General features: G+C 44.1%; 1 protein-coding gene across 1 annotated transcript; it reads left to right on the top strand.

Annotated features, from left to right (window-relative positions):
* The first annotated feature begins 483 nt into the window (after positions 1 to 483).
* LOC138998418 (zinc finger protein 551-like) lies at positions 484 to 20,689 on the top strand. The gene is made up of 4 exons (XM_070400532.1): positions 484 to 573; positions 9,292 to 9,517; positions 13,734 to 13,857; positions 14,819 to 20,689. Exons 2-4 carry the CDS (start codon positions 9,515 to 9,517, stop codon positions 16,501 to 16,503), a joined length of 1,812 nt encoding a protein of 603 aa, XP_070256633.1. The 5' UTR covers positions 484 to 573; positions 9,292 to 9,514; the 3' UTR covers positions 16,504 to 20,689.
* Positions 20,690 to 21,682: the final 993 nt, after the last annotated feature.

Genomic DNA, 21,682 nt, shown 5'->3' with positions numbered 1-21,682 from the left:
GGAGATCCAGCCCACAACCCAGGCATGTGCCCTGGTCCAGAATCTTCAGTCCGCAAGCCAAGGCTATGTCCACTGAGACAAACCGGCTAGGGCAGCCACAACACCTTTATAACCTAAGTCAGTGGTCCACAAACTCATTAGTCAACAGAGACAAATATCAACAGTACAACGTTCGAAATTTCTTTTGTGAGCCAAATTTTTTAAACTTAAACTATATAGGTAGGAACATTGTTATTAACTTAATTAGGGTCTCCTAAGGCTTAGGAAGAGCCACACTGAAGGAGCCAAAGAGCCTCATGTGTTTTGGGAGCCACAGTTTGCCAACAATGGAACTAAGTCATTGGCTGGGATGCCAGGACTCCCCTGGGCGGTTGAGAAAACTACATTACCCAGAAGGAACTGCACTCATGTGGGCGGAGCTAAAGGGCATTTTGGTGTCTGTGCATCCGGTTAGGGCGGGACTTCCTGCTTCCTCCTCGTGGTGGACATTTCAACTCTTTAGGTCTTTGTTCACAGACTCCCTTGGGGACCCGCCTCTCAGGTCCTGCCGCCCAGGTCCCCGCGCTCAGAATGGTGAGTCCCTCGTGGGTGACACATGGCTGATGGGGGAAGAGGGTGAAAGGCTGCAGTGCCGCCTTGTGAGGACGTGATGGTGCGACTGAGCAGGGAGGACTCGGGAACCCGGGCCCGTTGTGGGTGTAAATGCAACAGAGACATGAAGTGAGGTTTTGCACGAGGAGTTTTAGTTTCACTCTCAGGACGCTGGGGCCATAGATGGTTGTGAAAAAATAGGGACATTTTCTGAGGCCGGATTCTAACTTTTCCTAACATTGCTCAGAGGAAGGACAGACTGGAGGACAGAGGACAGCAGCTGTGGACAGGGAGGGGAAGTCCTGTAAATTATAAGGGAACTGGCAGAGTGAGCCCTGAGGACTGAGCCCTGAGATAACACAGGCATCTGGAGGGCACCTGGCCTCGGGGCTGGGCAAGGACACTGAGCAGCCTGAGCCCATAGAGCCTGGTGGGTGCCAGGCTGTCAACAGACCATTTTCTTTCCACAAATTTTTCCAAATGCAGAATGAATTAGGTGTACGGGTTTGTGGAGCGTAATTCAGGGCCTCACCCCCTTGTGACCTCTGAGAGAGTAGAGTCCTGGGACTGTCAGCTGCTCTTGTATCTCGAGGACCTGGGGACTTTGAACAGACACTCAGCACAGACTCCTAAGGCCAGGAGTAGGGCTTCATGAAGTGGAACTTGTTTGTGGCAACCAGTGTAATGAGTGTGAGGTCCTCCAGACATAGGTTCCAGAATGTGCAAAGGCTGGGAGTGAAGAGAGAGCTGAATCAGGAACCTGCAAGTATGTTTTTTAAAAGACATATATATTTTTATTGATTTTAGATGTAGAAATAAAGGGGAGGGGGAGAGAGAGAGAGAAACAGTGATGAGCAAGAAATAAGAATCAGTTACTGCCTACACAATCCCTACAGTGGATTCAGCGCACAACCCAGGCATGTGACCTCACCAGTGCATGGGTCTCTGTTCAACCAACTGAGACACATCAGCCAGGACTGTAGGTCACTTTCATACAGGGGATCATGGTCAGGTTGGTAATGGTAATAGTAGCTCAGAAGCAACAGTGTGAGCCTGAGGACTGACTTCTTGCTGGGGCCACTCTTTGTGGGTGGTGGGTGTCACAACACAGCATAGGGACAGACGTTGTCATGTAGAGTGTCGGCTTTGCAGTGGCCAAGGCCTTTAAAAGATGAGTGCACGTGCGATGAATTGGAGGCTACAGGGAAATTCAACAAGATGAGATAGGGAGATAGGGGTTTGTACATATTTACTTCTACAAACCCTCACCAGGATTTTGTTGTGACTTTTGATGTGAATTAGCTTAGACCTTGAGTGGTCATCTGTGACACTCACTAAGCCTGGTGCAGAGGGCCATCGGGGCTGGGACTTGAGTGATGATTAAGTGAAAGATGTTGGCTGTGCCTGGTGAAGGGACATCAAGTGCAGCACCAGGGGAGGTGAGCTCTGGGTATCTGAGATCTGGTTGTGGTTCTCCATAGATGAGATTGAAGAAAAAAACAGTCATGGAGAGAAGCCTTCATAGTAGGACTCAAGCCTGCATCTATGAGTGTGGACTATCAGTTCATAATCTCTTTCAAATTGTTTAAATAAATTCATTATTTTAACCTGAAGGAGGACTGTGTAGTATCTAAGACATATGTTTGAGTTTCATTCCTTCCTCAATGACTCAAGTGACTTCTTTGCTATATGAAACCATAGGTTTTGAATACTGGAAAGAAAGTTGGTTTTCTTCATTTTTATCCTATGTTCAATTTAAGCCAATGTGTAGCATATACTTACACATTTAATCTGCATTGTTTACATTCTCCAGTATTATTTTTTTTAAGTTTAAGCATTGAATAATACATTAAGTGAAGTCTAGGTTTATAATCTTTGTTAATTTTCCTGGTGTAAATACTCTCATCATTGTCAGTTGCAATCTGCTAAAATGATGGCACTGAACATAAACATGTTAAAATACATCAGCACATCATTATATTTTATTTGCAACATGCTGATACAGTAGCAACGAATATGCTCCAGATCTTTGGTAATAAAATAAAATTATTGGGAACTGTCAATTTGTAAACCTTTCTTAAAGTTTAATGTAAGTATATTTGATTTAAAGTATATATTTTTAAGCATAGGCTTTTGGTGTTTCCATGCATTCCTGCATTGCCGAAACCAAGATCCTCCTGCCCTTATCAGTGCTTCATTCTTGGCATGGAAAAGAACTGATGCAAAAACACAGTCTGCCTTAGAAATAGCTTACTTGAAATATATCCTTATAAAAAGACACTTATGAAACCCTATGAATCCTATCTTGCCTTCCACCACTCTCTGTCATCATGATGGTTTTTGTGTCTATCTATTCATACATGATTGGGTATTTTACATAAATTGCTCCATGTCTTGCCCTGGCCACATACCTCAGTCGGTCGGAGAATCATCTCAATAACGACAAGGTTGCAAGGTCCATCACCGGTCAGGGCAATTACAAGAATCAACCACTGAAGGTATGAGAGTAATGGAACAAAGGAACTGCTGTGTCCCTATTTTCCTCTCACTCTAAACTCAATAAATATATTTATTCACTCAGTCAGTCTACACACATGTGAACACCAGCACAGCCCAGGGGCCCCGTGGTGACCAGCAGCCAGGGTTCTCATGAGGGTCAAACATGCAATGGTCCAGAGACCAGTATGGGAGGTGCTGTTGCTGTAAGTGTGGCCGGTGGGGAACTGGGCTGAGCTGCACAGTCACCCACAGGGGATGATGACATCCCTGGGCTAAAAGCAAAGAAGCTGGGAGAAGCTTTGGGCTAGTTCATGCCCCCGTGGTCTCTGCACTTTCTAGTCGGGGGTTTTATTGCACATTCAGGTGGTTGAGAAGTCCAGATTACTCTCAGGTGGCAAGGCTGGGAGCAGCAGTGGCTGCTAGGCAGGTGGGTGTGGGCAGGCAAAAGGCCAGGGCAGTTGCCAGGGAGAGTTGGTGCTGGGCCAAGTGTGTGGCTCTAAGGCCTTCCCTTGTCACAGTCCAGGCTGATGGTCTCTCTGTTCTTTGGGGCCATGGTTAGTGGGAAGTGGAGCAAGCTCTGTTGCAGGAGTTCCTGGGGGGTCATGACCTGGGAGTCAGCATGTGCTCCAAGTAAACATGTGACCCAGACAGGGCCAACCTAGTCCACTGTAATGAAGTGCTCCAGCCATTGCCCTGCCCAGGGAGGGAGAGGAGCTGTCTCTGCAGAGGCTGATTCCCTATCTGCCCAGCAGGAGGGGTTGCAGGCTGCTGAGCCAGGTGGTCCTGTCCTGGGTTACCAGTGTCTTGAAGTTTAGCCCCAAAAGGAGGCTCTAGATATTTATCAATCTAGAGAGAGAGAGTATCCCTGTTCTTTCCTTCATGGGTAAACATCCACCCTGACGCACTGAGACTGCTTACTGCCTGCACAGCCCACCCTTCTATACACTTTCCGGGCTGTGCCTGGGATGTTCCACTGAAGGTGATACATGCCCCTGACTGAATTGAGTTGATGGACACTGAACTCTGGGCATAGTGTGGTGCTGGGGTGTGTGGTTGAAGGAGCAGAGAGGTGTGGTCTAGGACAGGGCTGGAGATCCCTCTGAGCAGGGCAGCACCTTACTTATTAATGTTCCCTTTAAGAGAGAAAATTAGTATGGCTCAGCATTTTTGGGGTCCCAAACATTTTGTGCTTAGAAGGCACATAACAATAGCAGAAAATCACTCTTGGTCCAATATTGGGTTATTTTGCATTGCTGATCAAGGCCTTGAAAGACTGCATGACTTTGCAGTCTTTGTGGTTCTTGTTTGTAGCCTGGTGCCTCTATCACTGGTGAGTTCAGTAATCACCCAGAATAAGAGTTCTTTGTTGTGCTTGTGTGAACAATATGAATTATATTCTCTGTTCACAATAAGTATTGCATAATTCTCAGCAATGTTTAGGACAGATCTTCGCCACATACTATACAGGAACCATGTGGCATGAATAATGAAATTCCATATGCTGGTGTCACTTGTTGTAAGACTCTGAGGTTTAAATGGAACTGCCATTAGGACAGAAACACTGTATTCACAGTGAGTGGGAAAGACTGCAGTAAACTGAAGGAAAAGTGCCCTTCTGAATGTTTTCCAAAAATGATCCAAGGTCTGTGGCTGGTGTGATGTTTGCTTACAGACATTTTCAGGACCTCCATCTCTGTTTTCTGTGGCTGAACTCATTGGCAAAAAAAATAAAGAGTTTGTTGGAGCCCCTGGCCTCACCTCAAGGTTTCCTTAACTGGCAAGACCTCAGACCTTCTCTGACCAGTTATAGGATGTATTTTTTGTAACCAGTCATCATTCCTGTGGATTGTGATAGCAAAAATCTTCAGTACTTGCCGATATTTGCTGCTCCTGTGGCAAGGCTGCTCCTCCCAGGAAATTAGGAGAGAGTTGGTAGAGCCCATATACGGTTGCGATTTTAATTTCCTAACGAGACAGGGATATCCAGGTCTTTTTTTGGAAGTACTTTTTAAGGCTTTATTAAGTCTATGTATAACTGACATGCAACAAAATGGACTCTTCTAATGTGTGCTTTTGATGAGCTTCAACTTACGAATAAAGCTGTGAAAATGTCACATGTGAAATAATCATATATCTCACGCATGTGCAGGTTAGAGCAAAAGTAGGCTTTCAGATGTGAGTATGCAAATCACAGAGTTTATTCTCTTATTTTATATAAGTCTTTTTCATTTTTAAAAATAATTTTGTTGACCTTTTAGTAAGAGAAGAAGGGAGAGTGAGAAATGGAGATATGTGAAACATTGAACTGCTGCCTTCTGTCTGCCACCTACAGGGCATCCAGGTGGGCATGTGCCCTGACCTGGGCTGGAGCCAGTGACCTTTCAGGGCAAGGGATGGTGTGCAACCAACTGAAGTACAATGGCCAGGGAAGAGATTATTCCTGTGTTATTATTTACTAACTATTGTATTAATTTCCTTACCAACAACTCTAAACCTCCTTTACCACACCCTGTGTTTGCCTCCTGACATTTATAATCTTTCTGCCTTCCCTAGCTCTAAATGCAGTCATTTATTTTCCTTCCTTTACAAGATTAGTTCATAGTTTTCATAATGTAATAAACACTATAATGTGTGTATTCTTTAACAAGTATGGGATTCTTTCATGCTACACAGTTAATTTGAGGTTCAACACTAATGCTTATGTGAAAAGTTCATTATTTTTTATTGCTGAGTAGTATTGTGTTCTGTGAATAACCACTTTATCTATTGATCTGGCTATGGTTTTTTGTTATTTCCAGGTTTGAGGTATTATAAATGAATTTTCTGGGATTATTTGGTTCTGTTCTTTATACAGACATATCTTTTCCTTATCTAACTGTTGCAGTATAGGTGAGTGTTTTAAGATATGCAGAACTGTGATCTGAAATGGTCCTCCCTTTTCCTTCCCAGCCACCCACAATAATGAAAATTCTAGTTTTTCGTTATCCTTGTGGGCACATGCGATGTTTAATATTTTAAAATTGTGGGCCTGAAAATCAGTACTGTTAACTTGTTTTGTTTTAATTCCATTTTCCTAAGAAATTTTTATGGTGAGCATTTCTTTATGTATTTATAGACCCTGTCTTTATCTCCTTTGTTGAAAAGTCTGATCAGAAACTTCTGCCAATTTTTAAAATGAATTTATGATTTAAGCAATAGGAAGTCATTTCACCATGTAGGACATCTGTTTGTAACTCACTCATTCCTCAAGGACTCAACTTCTTTGCCATTTGGAACTATATGTTTTGAATATTGGGAGGAAAGTTGTTTTTCTAAAATTGTATCCTATGTACAATTTAAAGCCCACTTGCATGGTACACTTACAAGGTTAACAACATTGCTAACATTCTCCACCATTCAGTTTAAGGTGAAGAATTCAATAGGATATTAAGTGAAGTCAAGGTTTGTAGTATTTGTCAATTTTTCTAGTGTAAATGCTCTCATCATCGTCACTTTCAAACCTCCAAAGTGATAGCACTGAATATGGTCTGATGAGATATTTCAGTAGTAAATCATTATATTTTTTTTCCAACATATTGATGCAGTAGGTACAGATATGCTCAAGAACTTTCATAGTAAAATAATTGGGAAGTGGCAAGTTTTAATTATTTTTTAAACTTTGATGTAAGTATAATTGATTTAAAACATATATGCAAAATAATATTTTTATTGATTTCTGAGAGGAAGTGGGGAGTGAGGGATAGAAACATCAATGATGAGAGAGAACTACTGATAGGCTGCCTCCTGCATGCCTCACAATGGGGATCCAGCCCATCACTTGAGCATGTGTCCTGACTGGGAATGCAACTGTGACCTCCAGATTCGTAGGTCAATGCTCAACCACTGAATCACACCAGCCAGGCTCTCCTAACCTAAGGGATCCCGCTCGACCTGCAACTGAGGCAGCAGTGAGCAGCAACAGCTCATCCTGGGCTAACCCCCTGAACCTGTGTTCAAGGCCTCCTTTTCTCTGATTCTCCAGTGAGCTCACAGTAGTGTTTCTAGAGGACCATAGGAGTCCCACCTAGTCTCTCTGCTGTTCCTTGTTCTATTCTAAGCCCTAGATTTTTTTCATTATCCCCATCTTTATTAAATGTTCCCTCAAAATATCTGAACTCCTGTTGTGAAGTTTTTTCTGCATGAAGTCAAGAACACAAACACTATAGGCCCAGCTGAGGCAGACCAGCTCCAGGCTGGGTCCTGTTCCCTACAAGTTATGTCTGTGACATCCTGTATAAAGACAGAACAAGGCATGATTTTGCTTACAAGACTTGGAAGAAAATGTGATGGCCCACAATCACTTTGTTGTATTTGCGTCAAATCAATCTTAACACTTCACTTTTTAGATGTCTTTTATTGATTTTTTAGAGAAAAAGGGAGAGGAAGAAACATCATTGATGAGAGAGAATCATTGAATAGCTGCCTCCAGCATTCCCCCTACTGGGATGGAGCCCCCAACCTGGGTATGTGCCTTGACCTGGAATCAAAACAGCGGTATGTTGGTTGATGGGTACACAACCAACCACTGAGCCCCACCAGCTGTGCACACTATTATTTTTTATTGCTGACTCTATTATAGATGTTACCAATTTCTTCCATACTCCTCCCCTCTTTTCTCACCACATTACTGTATTTGTCCATGGCCTATGCATATATATATATATACACACACACACACACACACACACACACACATACAGTGGAGCCTTGACTTACGAGTGTCCCAACTAACGAGTTTTTCGAGATACGAGCCCTCTCTCGGCCGATTTTTTGCTTTGAGTTGCGACCTAAAATTCGGGTTACGAGCCAGCTTCAGATACCCCACTGCTAGTTGGTGCAGCAAACATCACAGTGAACGCCACATCAGCCCAGCAACACCTGTCTCACTCGTTCACAATTGATTTGACATACGAGTAATTTGAGTTACGAGCTCCGTCACGGAACGAATTAAACTTGTAAGTCAAGGCCCCACTGTACTTTGTTTAAAATATTTTTGTTGATTTTAGAGAGTGGAAGGGAGAGGGAGAGATAAAATCATCAATGATAACATAGAATTGCTGATTAGTTGCCTCGTGCATGACTCCACCCACACACTGGGAATTGAGCCTGCAACCCATGTATGTGCCCTGACCAGGAAAAGAAGCAGTATCACATGACCTCATCATTTATAAAATATAATGAACAGCATAAATTGATGAACAAAAATAGATTCAGAAACATAGAAGCGTCAAACAGACTCAAACTTGAGAGGGAAGTCAGGGAAGGGAGGGTTTAAGGGATCAACCAAAAGACTTATATACATTTATATAAGCATAAACTATGGACACAGACAGACACTATGGGGGTAAGGGCATACTGAGGCGTGAGGATAGCTGGGCAGAGCTCAATGGGGGAAAAAGGAGTTATATGTAATACTATATGTAATACTTTAAACAAGAAATAATTTAAAAAATAAAAATAAAATGAAAAGAACCGTGACCTCCTAGTTCATAGATCGAGGTTCAACAACTGAGCTATACCAGCTAGGCCACATTATTTTAAAATTTACAAAAACACATATTATTTTTATTGTTGATAGAATTATTGATGTCTCCCATTCCCCCCCTCTGTATATATTCTTTGGTGGGTCTCTTGCATTCCTCCCACCTCCTTCCCCTCAGAGATCTGTTAGTCTGCTCTAGTTAGCCAGGCCTCTGGTCCCATTTAGTCCCTCCCCAGCCATCACTCTCTGCCACAACACTTTTATTCACCTAATCAGTGGTCGGCAAACAGGCTTGGCAAACCGCAGCTCGCGAACCACAAGTGGCTCTTTGGTCCCTTGAGTGTGGCTCTTCCACAAAATACCGACTTCTGCGCATGGCCAGGAAGTTTCAATCGCACTGTACGCGAGCGCCTCCATGTGGTAGTTTGTGGAAGAATCACAGTGAAGGGGCCAAAGAACGGCATGTGGCTTGCGAGCCCCGGTTTGCCCACCACGGATAACTCATTGGCTGGGATGCCAGTACTACATTGGGTGGTTGACAAAACTACATTAGCCAGAAGGAACTGCACTCCTGTGGGAGGCACTAAAGGGCATTTTGGTGTCTGTGCATCCGGTTAGGGTGGAACTTCCACCTTTCTCCTTGTGGTGGACATTTTAACCTCTCAGGTCTTTGTTCACAGATTCACAGGCTTCATGGCGCTTGTGGTGAGGACGAGGAGGCCTGGGAGGCAGCGTGCCTGCTGTGCAGGGTGTGTCTGAGGCTCCTTGAGTCCAACAGCCCGAGATGGGCGTCCTCGTGCCTCCCGAACTCCTCTCTGCTCACAGCAGCCTGACCCCATTTCACCCTCCAGCCTTGGGGACCGGCGCCTCTCAGTTCCCGCCGCCCAGGTCCCAGAGCTCAGAATGGTGAGTCCCTCATGGGTGACACATGGTTGATGGGGGAAGAGGGTGAAAGGCTGCAGTGCCGCCTTGTAAGTGTTATGCCCAGATTTCAAGGACGCCCCCCCCCCCCCCCCCTCCGAACCACCAGGGAGCACCGAGTCCGATGCAAAAGCATAGAGTCTTTTATTCAAGCTAGCTTGGTCTCTCTGCCTCCATTACTGGATGCAAGAGAGGCCGGAGTCTTGGAAGAACAAAGAATTTATAGGGGTTGGGGGTGGGGGCACACTCTGACCACTGATTTGGCCGATTCCGGTTGGTTGAGTGAGGGCCAGGGGCTAGTGACACAAGAGCAGGGGGCTAGTGTTGCAATGGCAGGGTGCAGCTAGGGTCTGGTTACACAAAGATGGGGGGGGGGGGCGGTGGATAGCATCCTTTTGGCCTTGGGCTAGTTTCCCCCGCTTTCCCATTGGTCGAGATAAGGGCAGGCTGAGTAACTGATACATTCTGTGGCTTTTTCTTGGAAGAGGGGTTAAGGACACAGCTATCAGTCCTGTTCTGTCCTTTCATTCCCCCCTTGTCTTGGAACTTCCAGCTCAATCATGAGATGGACTGAACTATCAACTGAACTATTCCTATACACTCCTTGACAAATTGGACTAGTCTGTTAATAATGCAAGAGCCAAAAGTCAACAGCATCAGGAGGATTACAAGGGGTCCTCCGAGGTCCGCTGTCTTCTTGAGGGTGATCTGCAGCAGGTGTGTCTAGTCAGAGATCACCTTCTAGTCAGGCTCCCTGCTGTCCTGGGTACAGAAGGAGCTGGGCTTGTGACCTGGCCGAGACAAACTATAACAAATGGTCCGGTGGAAGGGAAAGAAAACATTTCAGTTTTAGCAACCTCTATTGAAATAGGATTTTTCTCCTTAAAATTACCCCTCCGTTCATTAAAATACCAATTTATTTACCGTATTCAATTTGGCCAGATTGTTTGCATAAACACAACAAGAATGGTAACTGACTATCTTTGCTGGAATTTCATGATTGAATCTTAATGTGCCCCGTAGGGCCAGGAAGCCAAGCCACCCAGCTGCCATCAGGCCCACCTGCAGTATCTGCTGAGTTAGGTGAATCCCTCACCTGTAGCAACTCCACCTGAGCCCACACTCTAGGCTTTAAGGCCCATCTCAGCAGCCCTCCTATCGTTGCGGCCCAGAGTGTGTGGGGGTTCCGCAGGGATGCAGAGGCATCCTTATTGTTCCCCTTCTACTCTGTCCAACCGCCAGTGATGGTAGGGCATGGGCCTGACGCTCCAGCGCCAGCCATCTTCACGGCTCCCAAGCAGGATACCAGGCTTTTCCTTTGGCACTCTTATTGGCTTCATGTCTTCAGAGCTTAGACACGTTTCTTTAAAACACGATACTCCAGTCAAAGTTTCCGGTTAATAAAATCACTATTGAAAACCGGTCTTATTGATTTCATGCAAAGAAATGTATTGCCATGACTTATTAAGCATTGCCAGATTTCAGAGGAATTATATAAGGAGAAAAACATACTGATCTGCTCTAGGATTTTCTGATTTTCCTTGCCAGCCCTTTTTCATGGATTTTTCAGAGTTATAACAAAATAGTAACTGTTATATTTCTTTTATCAGTCCCCCCTAAGTACTTTGGCATAACTATTTACCCTCTGTTTAGGGAGGCAGAATGTAAATTATTTACTCTCTCTGGCTTACTGGCCTGTACTATTTGATTAATTTCCTTTTAATATTTCTCTTTTCCTTTTTAAAAATCACGTACACAACCGTTATAAATTTTATACTTTCAAACCAGACTTTAAACCTTCTCTCCATGTCCTTCAAAAATGCATAACCATGCCTCAGATCTTCTATTCCAAACAGGCCTTTCCTAGTTTTCTACAGTTGAGATTTGTACTACCCCTGACATGGGCATGGTCACTCAGGTCTGAAAGACAGTATACAAGCTGCCAACTGTTAGCTGTTTCTCAATAGAGACCAAAATCTGGTGGGTATTCTTCTTTGCCCAGTTGGGCACTTGCCCTCTTGGCAGCCAGACACCCTCTACTCTTGGGGTTTGTTATGCCCAGATTTCAAGATTCCCAAGAAACCACATCAGGGAGCCAGCCAATCCGATGCAAAAGCATAAGAATCTGTATTTCAAGCTAGCTCGAGCTCCCCATCTACCAGACTCGCAGACACAATGGCAGGCCAAGTGGCTGAGAGACAGAACCCCGCCTAGAGATGGGTTTTAAAGGGGGGGTTGGAGTAAGGGGAGGAGAAAGGACTGTGCTCTGCCGATTGGCCAGGCGCAAGTCGATGTCTTGTTCCTGGGTGTGGCTAGCAGAGTCTTAGACTTCCGGGAAGAAGGTCCTTGCCAAGCACGTGGCCAAGGTAAGATGGAGGATGTAGGCCTTACCCTGGGGCAAGGTGGAGGGCCTAGCCCTTACCCTGGGGCAAGGTGGAGGGCCTAGCCCTCGCCCTTTCAGGGTTCACCCCACACAGTCATTCAGCCTTCAGTCTTAAATATTTTTTTTGTAGACTTCCATATTTACGTGAATAAATATTTATACCTAAGTAGACATATAAACATTAAATAAACCCACATTTACACCTTATCAGTGAACACGTACTTTTACAGTCTTGGGAATTTGGGCAGATAACAGGAACACTGCCCAAGTCCCCTTATGGGGGCCTGACAAGAACAGATGTGGGGGCCTTTGGCTGGGGGGTATAAAGTGTCCATTCTTCCTCTCTCAGCACTGCTAAGGACAGGATCATTGGAGAGATCTCTTCACCTAGGCAAGGCTGTGCTGAGCCATCTGGGGCAAAAGTGGTTTCTGCTTCCATTAGAGGGACCAGGTCAACTGGTAAATATAGGAATTCATGAACCACTTAATGGCCGCCTAACTGACATCGGTGGGGGCGGCAGAACAGTCTGCAGCTGTGGTACCAGTAGCTCTAATCATGGTGACTTCCTGTCCTGATAGGGGAGCTACCTTCTGAGTAACTACCGAGTGTTCTGTCGCTGTATCAATCATAAAGTTCACAGTCTGGCCCCCGATCTTCATTTTGACCATCGGCTCATGGGGGCCCAGTTGGAAAAAGCCCAGTCTGTCCTAGTCAAAGTCAGCTGTTGCTAGTCCGAGGAGGTCTGCCTCAGGTGGCTCTGGCCATTAGCGGCTGGGTGGTTTGGATGGCCTTGCCAGCTTCTTCTGGCCTGCTACTAAACTTTACTCTGTCCCTTCTTACACACGCAGAACTAGACCCAAGGCAGCGAGGTTTGAGCAATTTTAAAATTCCTTAACATACATTTTATCATTCATGTTGCAGGGAGGGACCGGGTTGGCTCCTCCTGAATAAAAGAACTATCAAAATAAGGCTTATTTTCTAACTTAATTTGTCCCTGGGTGTGGACAACAAATGACACTAATCAGATTGACATAAACGATTTAACCTTTCTTTAGGGAGGCAAATGCAAAGCATTTACTCCCAAGTGTCATTGGTTTAGGGAAGATAGGATTTCTGACACACTGGTTGATGGGAATGAGGTAGCATTCATCAGTGTTACCCAGTCTTGTAAATCTCCACTGGCATGGGTAAGGTAGAAGGGAAAGAGAGAACTAGATTATGGAGGTGGTGAACTATATTTTTGGAAAAGATGGTGATTAGGAAAAAAATTTAACCATGCCAAGATATATTTGAATTACCTTTGAAGTTGTGCCTCTGGGAATGAAGCTGTGTGAGAGAAGTGTTGCTCAAGGAACTATGTGCAGTAGATTGTGAAAAGTGATGGCCTCAACACCCTGGGATTGGGGTCAAGAGGGTGATTTGTGATGCCATGTTTTTGGTGTCTTAGAAGAACAATCGTAGGGACATTAAGGCTATTTCCTGAGAAGATCAGTATCAAATCACTCACACTCTCTCTATGGCCAACATCCCTCTCTAGCCTATGCTTTTGACTCCCACTGTATTATAAGAGGCAGTGTGGCATACATGGGAGGTCCAGAGCTCAGGTATCTTCTATCTGCTCAACTGTCTTAGTTGTTGTGGGAAGAAAAATAGCAGCAGGAAAATAAGAAGACAGTGGCTTTCATGGGATGAAGACCTGGTATTTTCTCTGATGTGTAGTGTGAAAAGAGCGATGGGTGTGGAGGGTAGCGAGTATGACAGACTTACAATCTTAGGAGTGAATCTGATCATGGGCTGTACTGTCCCCATTATGACAGGATGTAAACTTTGAGGACGTGGCCATTGCCTTCTCTCAGGAGGAGTGGGGGCTCCTTGATGAGGCTCAGAGACTTCTGTACTGTGATGTGATGCAGGAAGTTTTTGCCCTTGTATCATCTGTAGGTAAGACCTTCACATTCTCCCAGTGTCCTGAGGTGATGCCCTCTCTTCCTTTATTCCTCAGCCGTAGCTTTCCCTCTCCCACAGCCAGAACATTGCCTCTGCTAATTTTTCCCGCTTTCCTGTCAAACGTGCTGTGGCTTCCAGGGATGAGCTGGATGGGGAACCCTGAGCAAAGGACTCCACGAACATCACTAACACCCATAACCTCAAAAAGTGCAAGAAGTGTTAGGGAGTCAGGAGTTTTGCATTGAGCTTAATGGGTCCCAGCTTGCACTTTCTCTTCATGGGAGGCTTACAGTGTCCGCATGCATGGCTTCAACTTCTGCACTCTTTCTCTAGGTAAGGGTTCTTTGTGGCAGCTTGTGTCATGTTATGGTCTTTATTTACATGAACCATGGGCTGTTCTTGTAAGGCCCCCATTCAATTCTTTGTTATATTTTCTTCCCTGAATAATATAGCAAGCTGTGTTGCTCTGGCCAAGTGCTGACTGCTCACTTCTTCACCACCTATTTCTCTGCATTGGTGCCACTACAGTATTCTGCAACATTGACTTGCACATGTGTTATGACATGCACATACGTGCTAAGTAATCCTCAAAACCAGCTACTCTTTTATTGAATTTTACTTGGAATAAGATGGAGCCAAAACCTTGCACAGCTCGTCCCAGTCCCCAGCAGGCAAGCTGTGCTGAATTTTGTTAGTTGAAAGATTAGCTGGAGATCCATATTCTAATCCATGTGGTGCCTGCCATGTTTGTGTCATATTTCTGCTGAGGCCTTCCTATTTTGTGATCTTCATTAGCCCAGAAAGTCACAAGAGCCTCTTGTTAATCCTTCCTGCACATCTCATATTTTCAGACAATTGCATGGAACCAATTTGTGTGTGTAACACACTCTTGTAACCAGACTTCCCCCTGTCACCACATTCAACATTCATTTCCTCACCATTTCTCACTTTTCAGGTTGTTGGCATAAAATGGAAGATGAGGAGGCCTGTTCTGATGACAGTGTATCTAGACGAGGAGAGTCACAAGTAAGGGCATCTAAGAAAGCTGCAGATACCCAGAAGACCCATCTGTGTAAGCGCTGTTTCTCTGTGTTACAACATATTTTTCACCTGACTGGGTCACATGCAGCATACTTTGATCAGAAAGCCCTCTGTACTGATGCATGTCTTGGAGACTTCTATTTTAGTGCAAATCCTCACCAGGAACAGAGGAATGAATGTGGGGAGGAGCCCTGGAAACAAGCTATGGTCAGGGCATCCTATGTGAGCAGGTGCAGCGTCTACTTATCTTCGGTGCCTTCAACCAGCAGGGAGGTTGGGGAAGACTTGCAATGCAACTCAGAGCTTCCCCAGCACCAGGCCATTCTCAAAACTGAGGAGCTACCCTTTGGCAGTGAGATTTCACAGGAATTTCTTGATAAAAAAAGTCATCACCAGTGGGGTGACTGTGAAAATGCTGCCAGCCACAACCTGAAAGTTGTTCAATGTCAGGGTGCATATTCTGGAGAAATGATTTATGAGTGTAACAAATGTAGGAAAGTTTTTAGGCAAATCTTTAACATCATTGGATATAAGAGAGTTCACCCTAGCGAACAGCCCTATCTGTGTAGTGAATGTGGGAAGTCCTTTCATCGAAGGGCTCACCTCACTGTACACCTCAGAGTTCACACTGGAGAGAAGCCGTATGAGTGTACTGAATGTGGAAAGTCCTTCAGTGAAAGAGGTACACTCATTAAACACCAGAGAGTTCATGCTGGAGAGAAGCCATATGAGTGTACTGAATGTGGGAAGTCTTTTAGCCAAAAATCTAACCTTATTAGACATCTCAGAGTTCACACTGGAGAGAAGCCATATGAATGTACTGAATGTGGAAAATTCTTCAGTGAAAGAAGTACACTCATTAAACACCAGAGTGTTCACACTGGAGAGAAGCCATATGCGTGTACTGAATGTTGGAAGTCTTTTCGCAAAAAATCTGAGCTTATTAATCATCTGAGAGTTCACACTGGAGAGAAGCCGTATGCGTGTATTGAGTGTGGAAAGTCTTTTTCTGAAAAACCTAAGCTTATTAAACATCTGAGAGTTCACAGTGGAGAGAACCCACATGAGTGTACTGAATGTGGGAAGTCTTTTAGCCAAAAATCTAGCCTTATTAGACATCTCAGAGTTCACACTGGAGAGAAGCCATATGAATGTACTGAATGTGGAAAGTTCTTCAGTGAAAGAAGTACACTCATTAAACACCAGAGAGTTCACACTGGAGAGAAGCCATATGAGTGTACTGAATGTGGAAAGTTCTTCAATGAAAGAAGTACACTCATTAAACACCAGAGAGTTCATACTGGAGAGAAGCCATATGAATGTACTGAATGTGGGAAATCCTTCCGTGTGAGGAGCACACTCATTAAACACCAGAGAGTTCACACCGGAGAGAAGCCCTATGAGTGTACTGAATGTGGGAAGTCTCTTAGCCAAAAATCTAACCTTATTAGCCATCTGAGAGTTCACACTGCAGAGAAGCCATATCACTGTACTGAATGTGAGAAGTCCTTCAGTGAAAGAATTAAACTCATTAAACACCAGAGAGTTCACACTGGAAAGAAGCCATATGATTGTACTGAATGTGGGAAGTGTTTTTGAGAAAAATCTAGTCTTATTAAACATCTGAGAGGTCACAGTGGAGAGAAGTGTTAAATTTGCACAGAATGTTTTATTTTATTCACTTGAATAATAACACTGAAGGCCACTATTTGGGAACTATTTTCCGGAATTTAAACCCTTTTAATGGGACATACACTGTACTAGATTCCACATAAGTTTCCAATACAACTGAGGCTTGAAGGAGTGCATTGCAATGGTAACATGCACAGATCTTCTACCCGATTGATTTGTGGCTGAAGAGATTTGCCCTCTACCACCTGGCTCACCTGAAGACTGTGTATCAGTCCCAACCCTTTTGTGCTCAGGGGAAATGTATTCTGTGTTCTCTCTTGTGCTTGAGAACATTATGATTATTCCAGCTCCTGACAGGATCTTCATTCCTTTATCTCTGTGGAGGTAATGCACCTGACCCAGGACTCATCCAGGGCACCCGTCCTCAACTAAGAAGTGCTGCCTCTTTCAGGGATATGTGCTTCTCACATTATGCTGTGATGAATTGTTCCAGGTGTTGATTCACCAACCTGCGAACCACTTGCTGTCCTCTGTCTGGTTTATGATCTTTTAGTAAAGGTGTTTTTCTTTTGTACTTTTAATTATTTTGGTTATATTCAACTCCAGGGATGATTGTTAAGCACAATTATGATCCATCATCATAGAGTTAACAGATATGGTGTGGTTCCCAAACTTTCTTGCTTTAGGAGGGACAGCATCATGCCAGGAAATCACTCTTTGACCAATTGGCTTATAGTGCATTGCTGCTCATGGCCTTGAAATAAAGACTGCATGACTTTGTGGTTCTAATTTGCCTGTTTGTCCCAGGACATGTTGTGCTATGTAGGAGGCATCTAATTTTTTTCTTCTCTCTCACATTGATGTCCCCCTCAATCTCTTTCTTCCTTTCTCCCCTCCCTTGCACTCTCTCTCAAAATCCATGGAAAAATATCCTCAGATGAGGATTACCAAAAACCTCAAACATTCACCCTGGTGTCCTGCTCACTTTTCAGCCTTTGCCTCAGATGCTCCCACTGCAGCTGGGTACACTGTATCTTTCCCAGGGTTTGGCAGAGAGGAGGCCCAGGCAAGGCACTGGGAGGGATTTGGGTTCTGTGTCTGCCTAGGATGAGCTGGCCAGGGGTCTTCTGTCCATCCAGAGGTCTCTCGAGCCTGCTCTTCCCCACCCCCGGGCACCTGGCCTGCTGCACATGAAGTTAGTTCTGTATCTGAGAGAAGCCCCCTGATGCTACAGGTCCCCAAATCAGTTCAGATTTAGAAAGTTCTGCCTCCAGCCAACCCACTCACACCCCTGAGACCCACTGGTGTTTAAGTCTCATTTTCACTTTAGAGATTATTTTTCACTTTAATTTTATTAAAATTAAAGCACGACTCTCCCCCACTCCTCACCCAGCCGGTCCTGGAGATAGCATGGGTTCTCCAGGATATGGTAGTGTGTATTGTCAGTGGTGAGAACATTCTGCAGTACAAGCATTTTCAGAAGGATTGGCTTGGTCTTCATATAATTCCACATTTGGAGGATGAGTTGTGGACAGTGTGCCCCTCCCTACGTTTTGCCTGTGCATGGGAGACCTGCAATGAGGCGTTAGTTCCTGGATTCTGGAGAATAGTGTGCTGCTGGGGTGTCTGGTTGAGGGGCAGAGAGGTTGTGTGCCTATGAACGTGTTCCTGCCAGCTCATGGGCCAGGTTCCTTGAGTGGGTGGGCTGAGGGAAGGCTGTAGGGATGAGAACTTGAATCCCGTTGGATGGAGGCTCGGCAGCCATGTGTTGAGGCTGTGGATACTGTTGAGCCCAACTTTTTCAGATGCCCCAAATACAGAGTCCCCTGTCCTTGGGAACTGGCATCTAGTGGAGGACAGTCCACAGAGAATGGACCAGCAGCTATGGGGGGAGGTGAAACCAGCGTTAGTCAGTGGGGTCTTCACTGAGGAATTCTGGGAAGTGGTGGCAGGCTCCAGGTGGAAGCCTGCCCTGTGCATATACAAGCTGTAGGGAGGTCAGTCTGGCTGGTTTTAACAGCAAGGATCAGAAAGTAATACAAATAAATAAATAAAATAAATGGGGGCCTAATAGGCAGATGTATTGTGCATCTTGTCTTGAGCCAGACTGGAAATACAACTAAATCAAAGAATATCCTCCTGGTATTAACAAATTACATGCACCTGAGCAGACATTTTACAAGAAGGAAGGGCAGAGGATGCCTGGACTACAGCAAGAACTGGGAAGTGAGCTTGAGAGGGACAGCCAGCCACTGGGCCAAAATGGTGAGGAGAAAGCTGTGTTGCACCAAAGCTGCATCCCTTCAAGAAGTGGGTAACATCCAACTGTGTACAGGAAAAGCCACAGGGCAGCTGGCTTCTGGGGAAACTGGAGCCAGTTTCAACATACATGCTCAAAGTCACTAATCATCTGAGAAAGGCAAATCAAAACAACGAGGTACCATCTCACACCTGTCAGAATGGCAATCATCAACAAATCAAGATAAAAGCGCCGAAAGGCTGCCCCATGAAAACTGGCCAAACAGCACGGTGCTGGAGGAAGATGCAAAAGAGCAGTTTCATTGTTTTGCTTTTGTTTTTATTCTCTAAAGGCAGAACACAGGACTTTTCTATTGCAAACACTCAGTTGGGGCTTTGGAGCAGGGAGAGAGGCACAGATTGTGGTGCCTGAGGAGAAGCTGGGGAGCGAAGCAGAGCAGGGAGAGGTAGCCAGGAGTCCATCATTGGGACATTCTTAACCTTCAAACCTAAATGGCCATTTCTCCCGTGGGTTCTCCTATCCTTCCTTCCTTCCCCTCATAGTTCCATTGATTCCGTGGATATAAAATGAGTGGCCACACTCACCAAGCACTGCACAAAATATATCCCTAAATGTGGGTGCTGCCTAGAGTCCCTATTTAGCTAATTGCGCATTTTCTCACTTCCACTTGTGCATGTGCGCGCGCGCGTGTGTGTGTGTGTCTGTATGTGTGTGTATTTTGCTCAGTAGATGGAGTGTCAGCCTGCGGACTGAAGGGTCTCAGGTTCGATTCCGGTTAAGGGCATATACCTTGGTTGCGGGCACACCCCCAGTAGGAGGTGTGCAGGAGACAGCTTATCATTTCTAACTCTCAATCTTTTGCCCTTCCTCCCTCTAAAAAATCAATAAAATATATTGAAAAAATAAAATAAAATATCCTATATAATAAAAGGCTAACATGCAAATCGACTGAATGGCGGAACGACCAGTTGCTATGATGTGTACTGACCTAAATAGACACTTTTCAAAAGAGGACATTCAGAAAGCCAAGAGACATATGAAAACATGCTCAAAGTCACTAATCATCTGAGAAATGCAAATCAACACAACAATGAGGTACCATCTCACACCTGTCAGAATGGCTATCATCAACAAACAACAAGTGCTGGCGAGGATGCGAAGAAAAAGGAACATTCATGCACTGCTGCAGACTGATGCAGCCACTATGGAAGACTGCAGTATGGAGTTTCCTCAAAAAGTTAACACTTGGATTGCGGGAAACGAGTTAAGTCGGCTGACGTGAATTGCGCGTACTCTGCGGGAGCCGTCTTAACTCGGTTCATATAGATTTGCGGTGGAGTACGGGAAACGTGTAAACTCGGGCCGATTGTAACTGCGTATTACCAAATATTTGTTTGTTTGCCGTTCACAAAGATACCTACCTGCGTATGCGAACCGTTTCATACCCATTGGGGTAATAGGTATCATAAAAATCCCTTGTAAGTAGAGAACACTTTATGGCGCTGGTCGAGTACAATACCGTTAGGGTACCAATGTATTGTTTTCTCATTTTATAACCGATATCCCTGGATATCTCACCATGCAAAGAGAATAGTTATTGAGAAATACTTCTTGTGTCCGGACGTCTTTAGTTTTGAGTTTTGTGAATATTATTACGTGTTTAAATATTTAAATAAATTGTGATAAAGACATTCATATAGAATTTTTTAACCAAATAAAATAAAATCGTTCCGCAAAGTGTTCGCATAATAATTAAAGAAAATAATTAATAAAAGAAAAACATTTTGAGAAGGTGTCGCGTATGTTCCGTTCATAAATTGCGCAGTGAGACACGCTACATGTGCAAATTTTGCAATATACCTCTACATAAAGGGGCGTGTTTTGAAAAATATCATACGCTAAAAAACTATTAATTTCTATTTGTTTTGATTTATTATGAAAATTTTATTTTAAACTTTAAAAATATGTGTATATTTTTAGGTAATAAGTATTTTTTGGGTTTTTCGTATTTAGTTTATATATATCGAATTATTTATGTACTGAATAGATAAAAAAATGTCTGTGATTGAATAAATTTTCATTTTTTACACAAGAAACCGAAAATTTCATTTCAATCGAACCCATACTTCAAAAGATATAGGCATTTTAAACTAACTCTGATTTTGCGCGGGAAACCTAAATAATTGCCCGCGCCATCTTATATTTTGGCGGGAAATTCACCCGACACCGTAGTGTTAAAAATGGAACTCTATTTGACCCAGTGATCCCACTTCTAGGAATATATACCCAGAAAAAAAGAAACACCAATCAGAAAGGATATATGCACCCCTATGTTCATAGCAGCACAGTTTACCATAGCTAAGATCTGGAAACAGCCTAAGTGCCCATCAGCAGATGAATGGATTTGAAAACTGGTACATCTACATGATGGAATACTATGGTGCTGAAAAAAAGGAATTCTTATCATTTGCAACAGCATGGATGGAACTGGAGAGCATTATGATAAGTGAAATAAGCCAATCAATGAAATAAAAATATCACATGGTGTCACTCATTTATAGTTAATTAAGACCATTATAAACTGATGAACAAAAATAGATACAGAGACAGAGCAACATTGAACAGACTGTCAAACTACAGCGGGAAGGCTGGAGAAGGTTTGGGGGTGGGGGAGGGCTATAAGAGAACAACTGAAGGACTTCTGGCATGCATATAAGCATAACCAATGGACACAAGACACTGGGGGGTATGGGAGGCCAGGGGAAGGTCAAGGGGAGAAAAACCAAAGGAGACATATATAATACTCTAAGCAATGCAAAATTAAAAAAATATTTTGTCCAAGCTGCAGTGGGAACATCCCAAAAAAAGGCAAGAGAGCATAAGGAG

Source organism: Myotis yumanensis, unplaced genomic scaffold (assembly GCF_028538775.1).
Source record: "Myotis yumanensis isolate MYYU_CA2020_CCGP unplaced genomic scaffold, mMyoYum1.0.hap1 SCAF_20, whole genome shotgun sequence".
Taxonomy (NCBI): Eukaryota; Metazoa; Chordata; class Mammalia; order Chiroptera; family Vespertilionidae; genus Myotis; species Myotis yumanensis.
The sequence above is the reverse complement of the archived record's forward strand: the minus strand, read 5'-3'. Positions and strand labels throughout refer to the sequence as shown.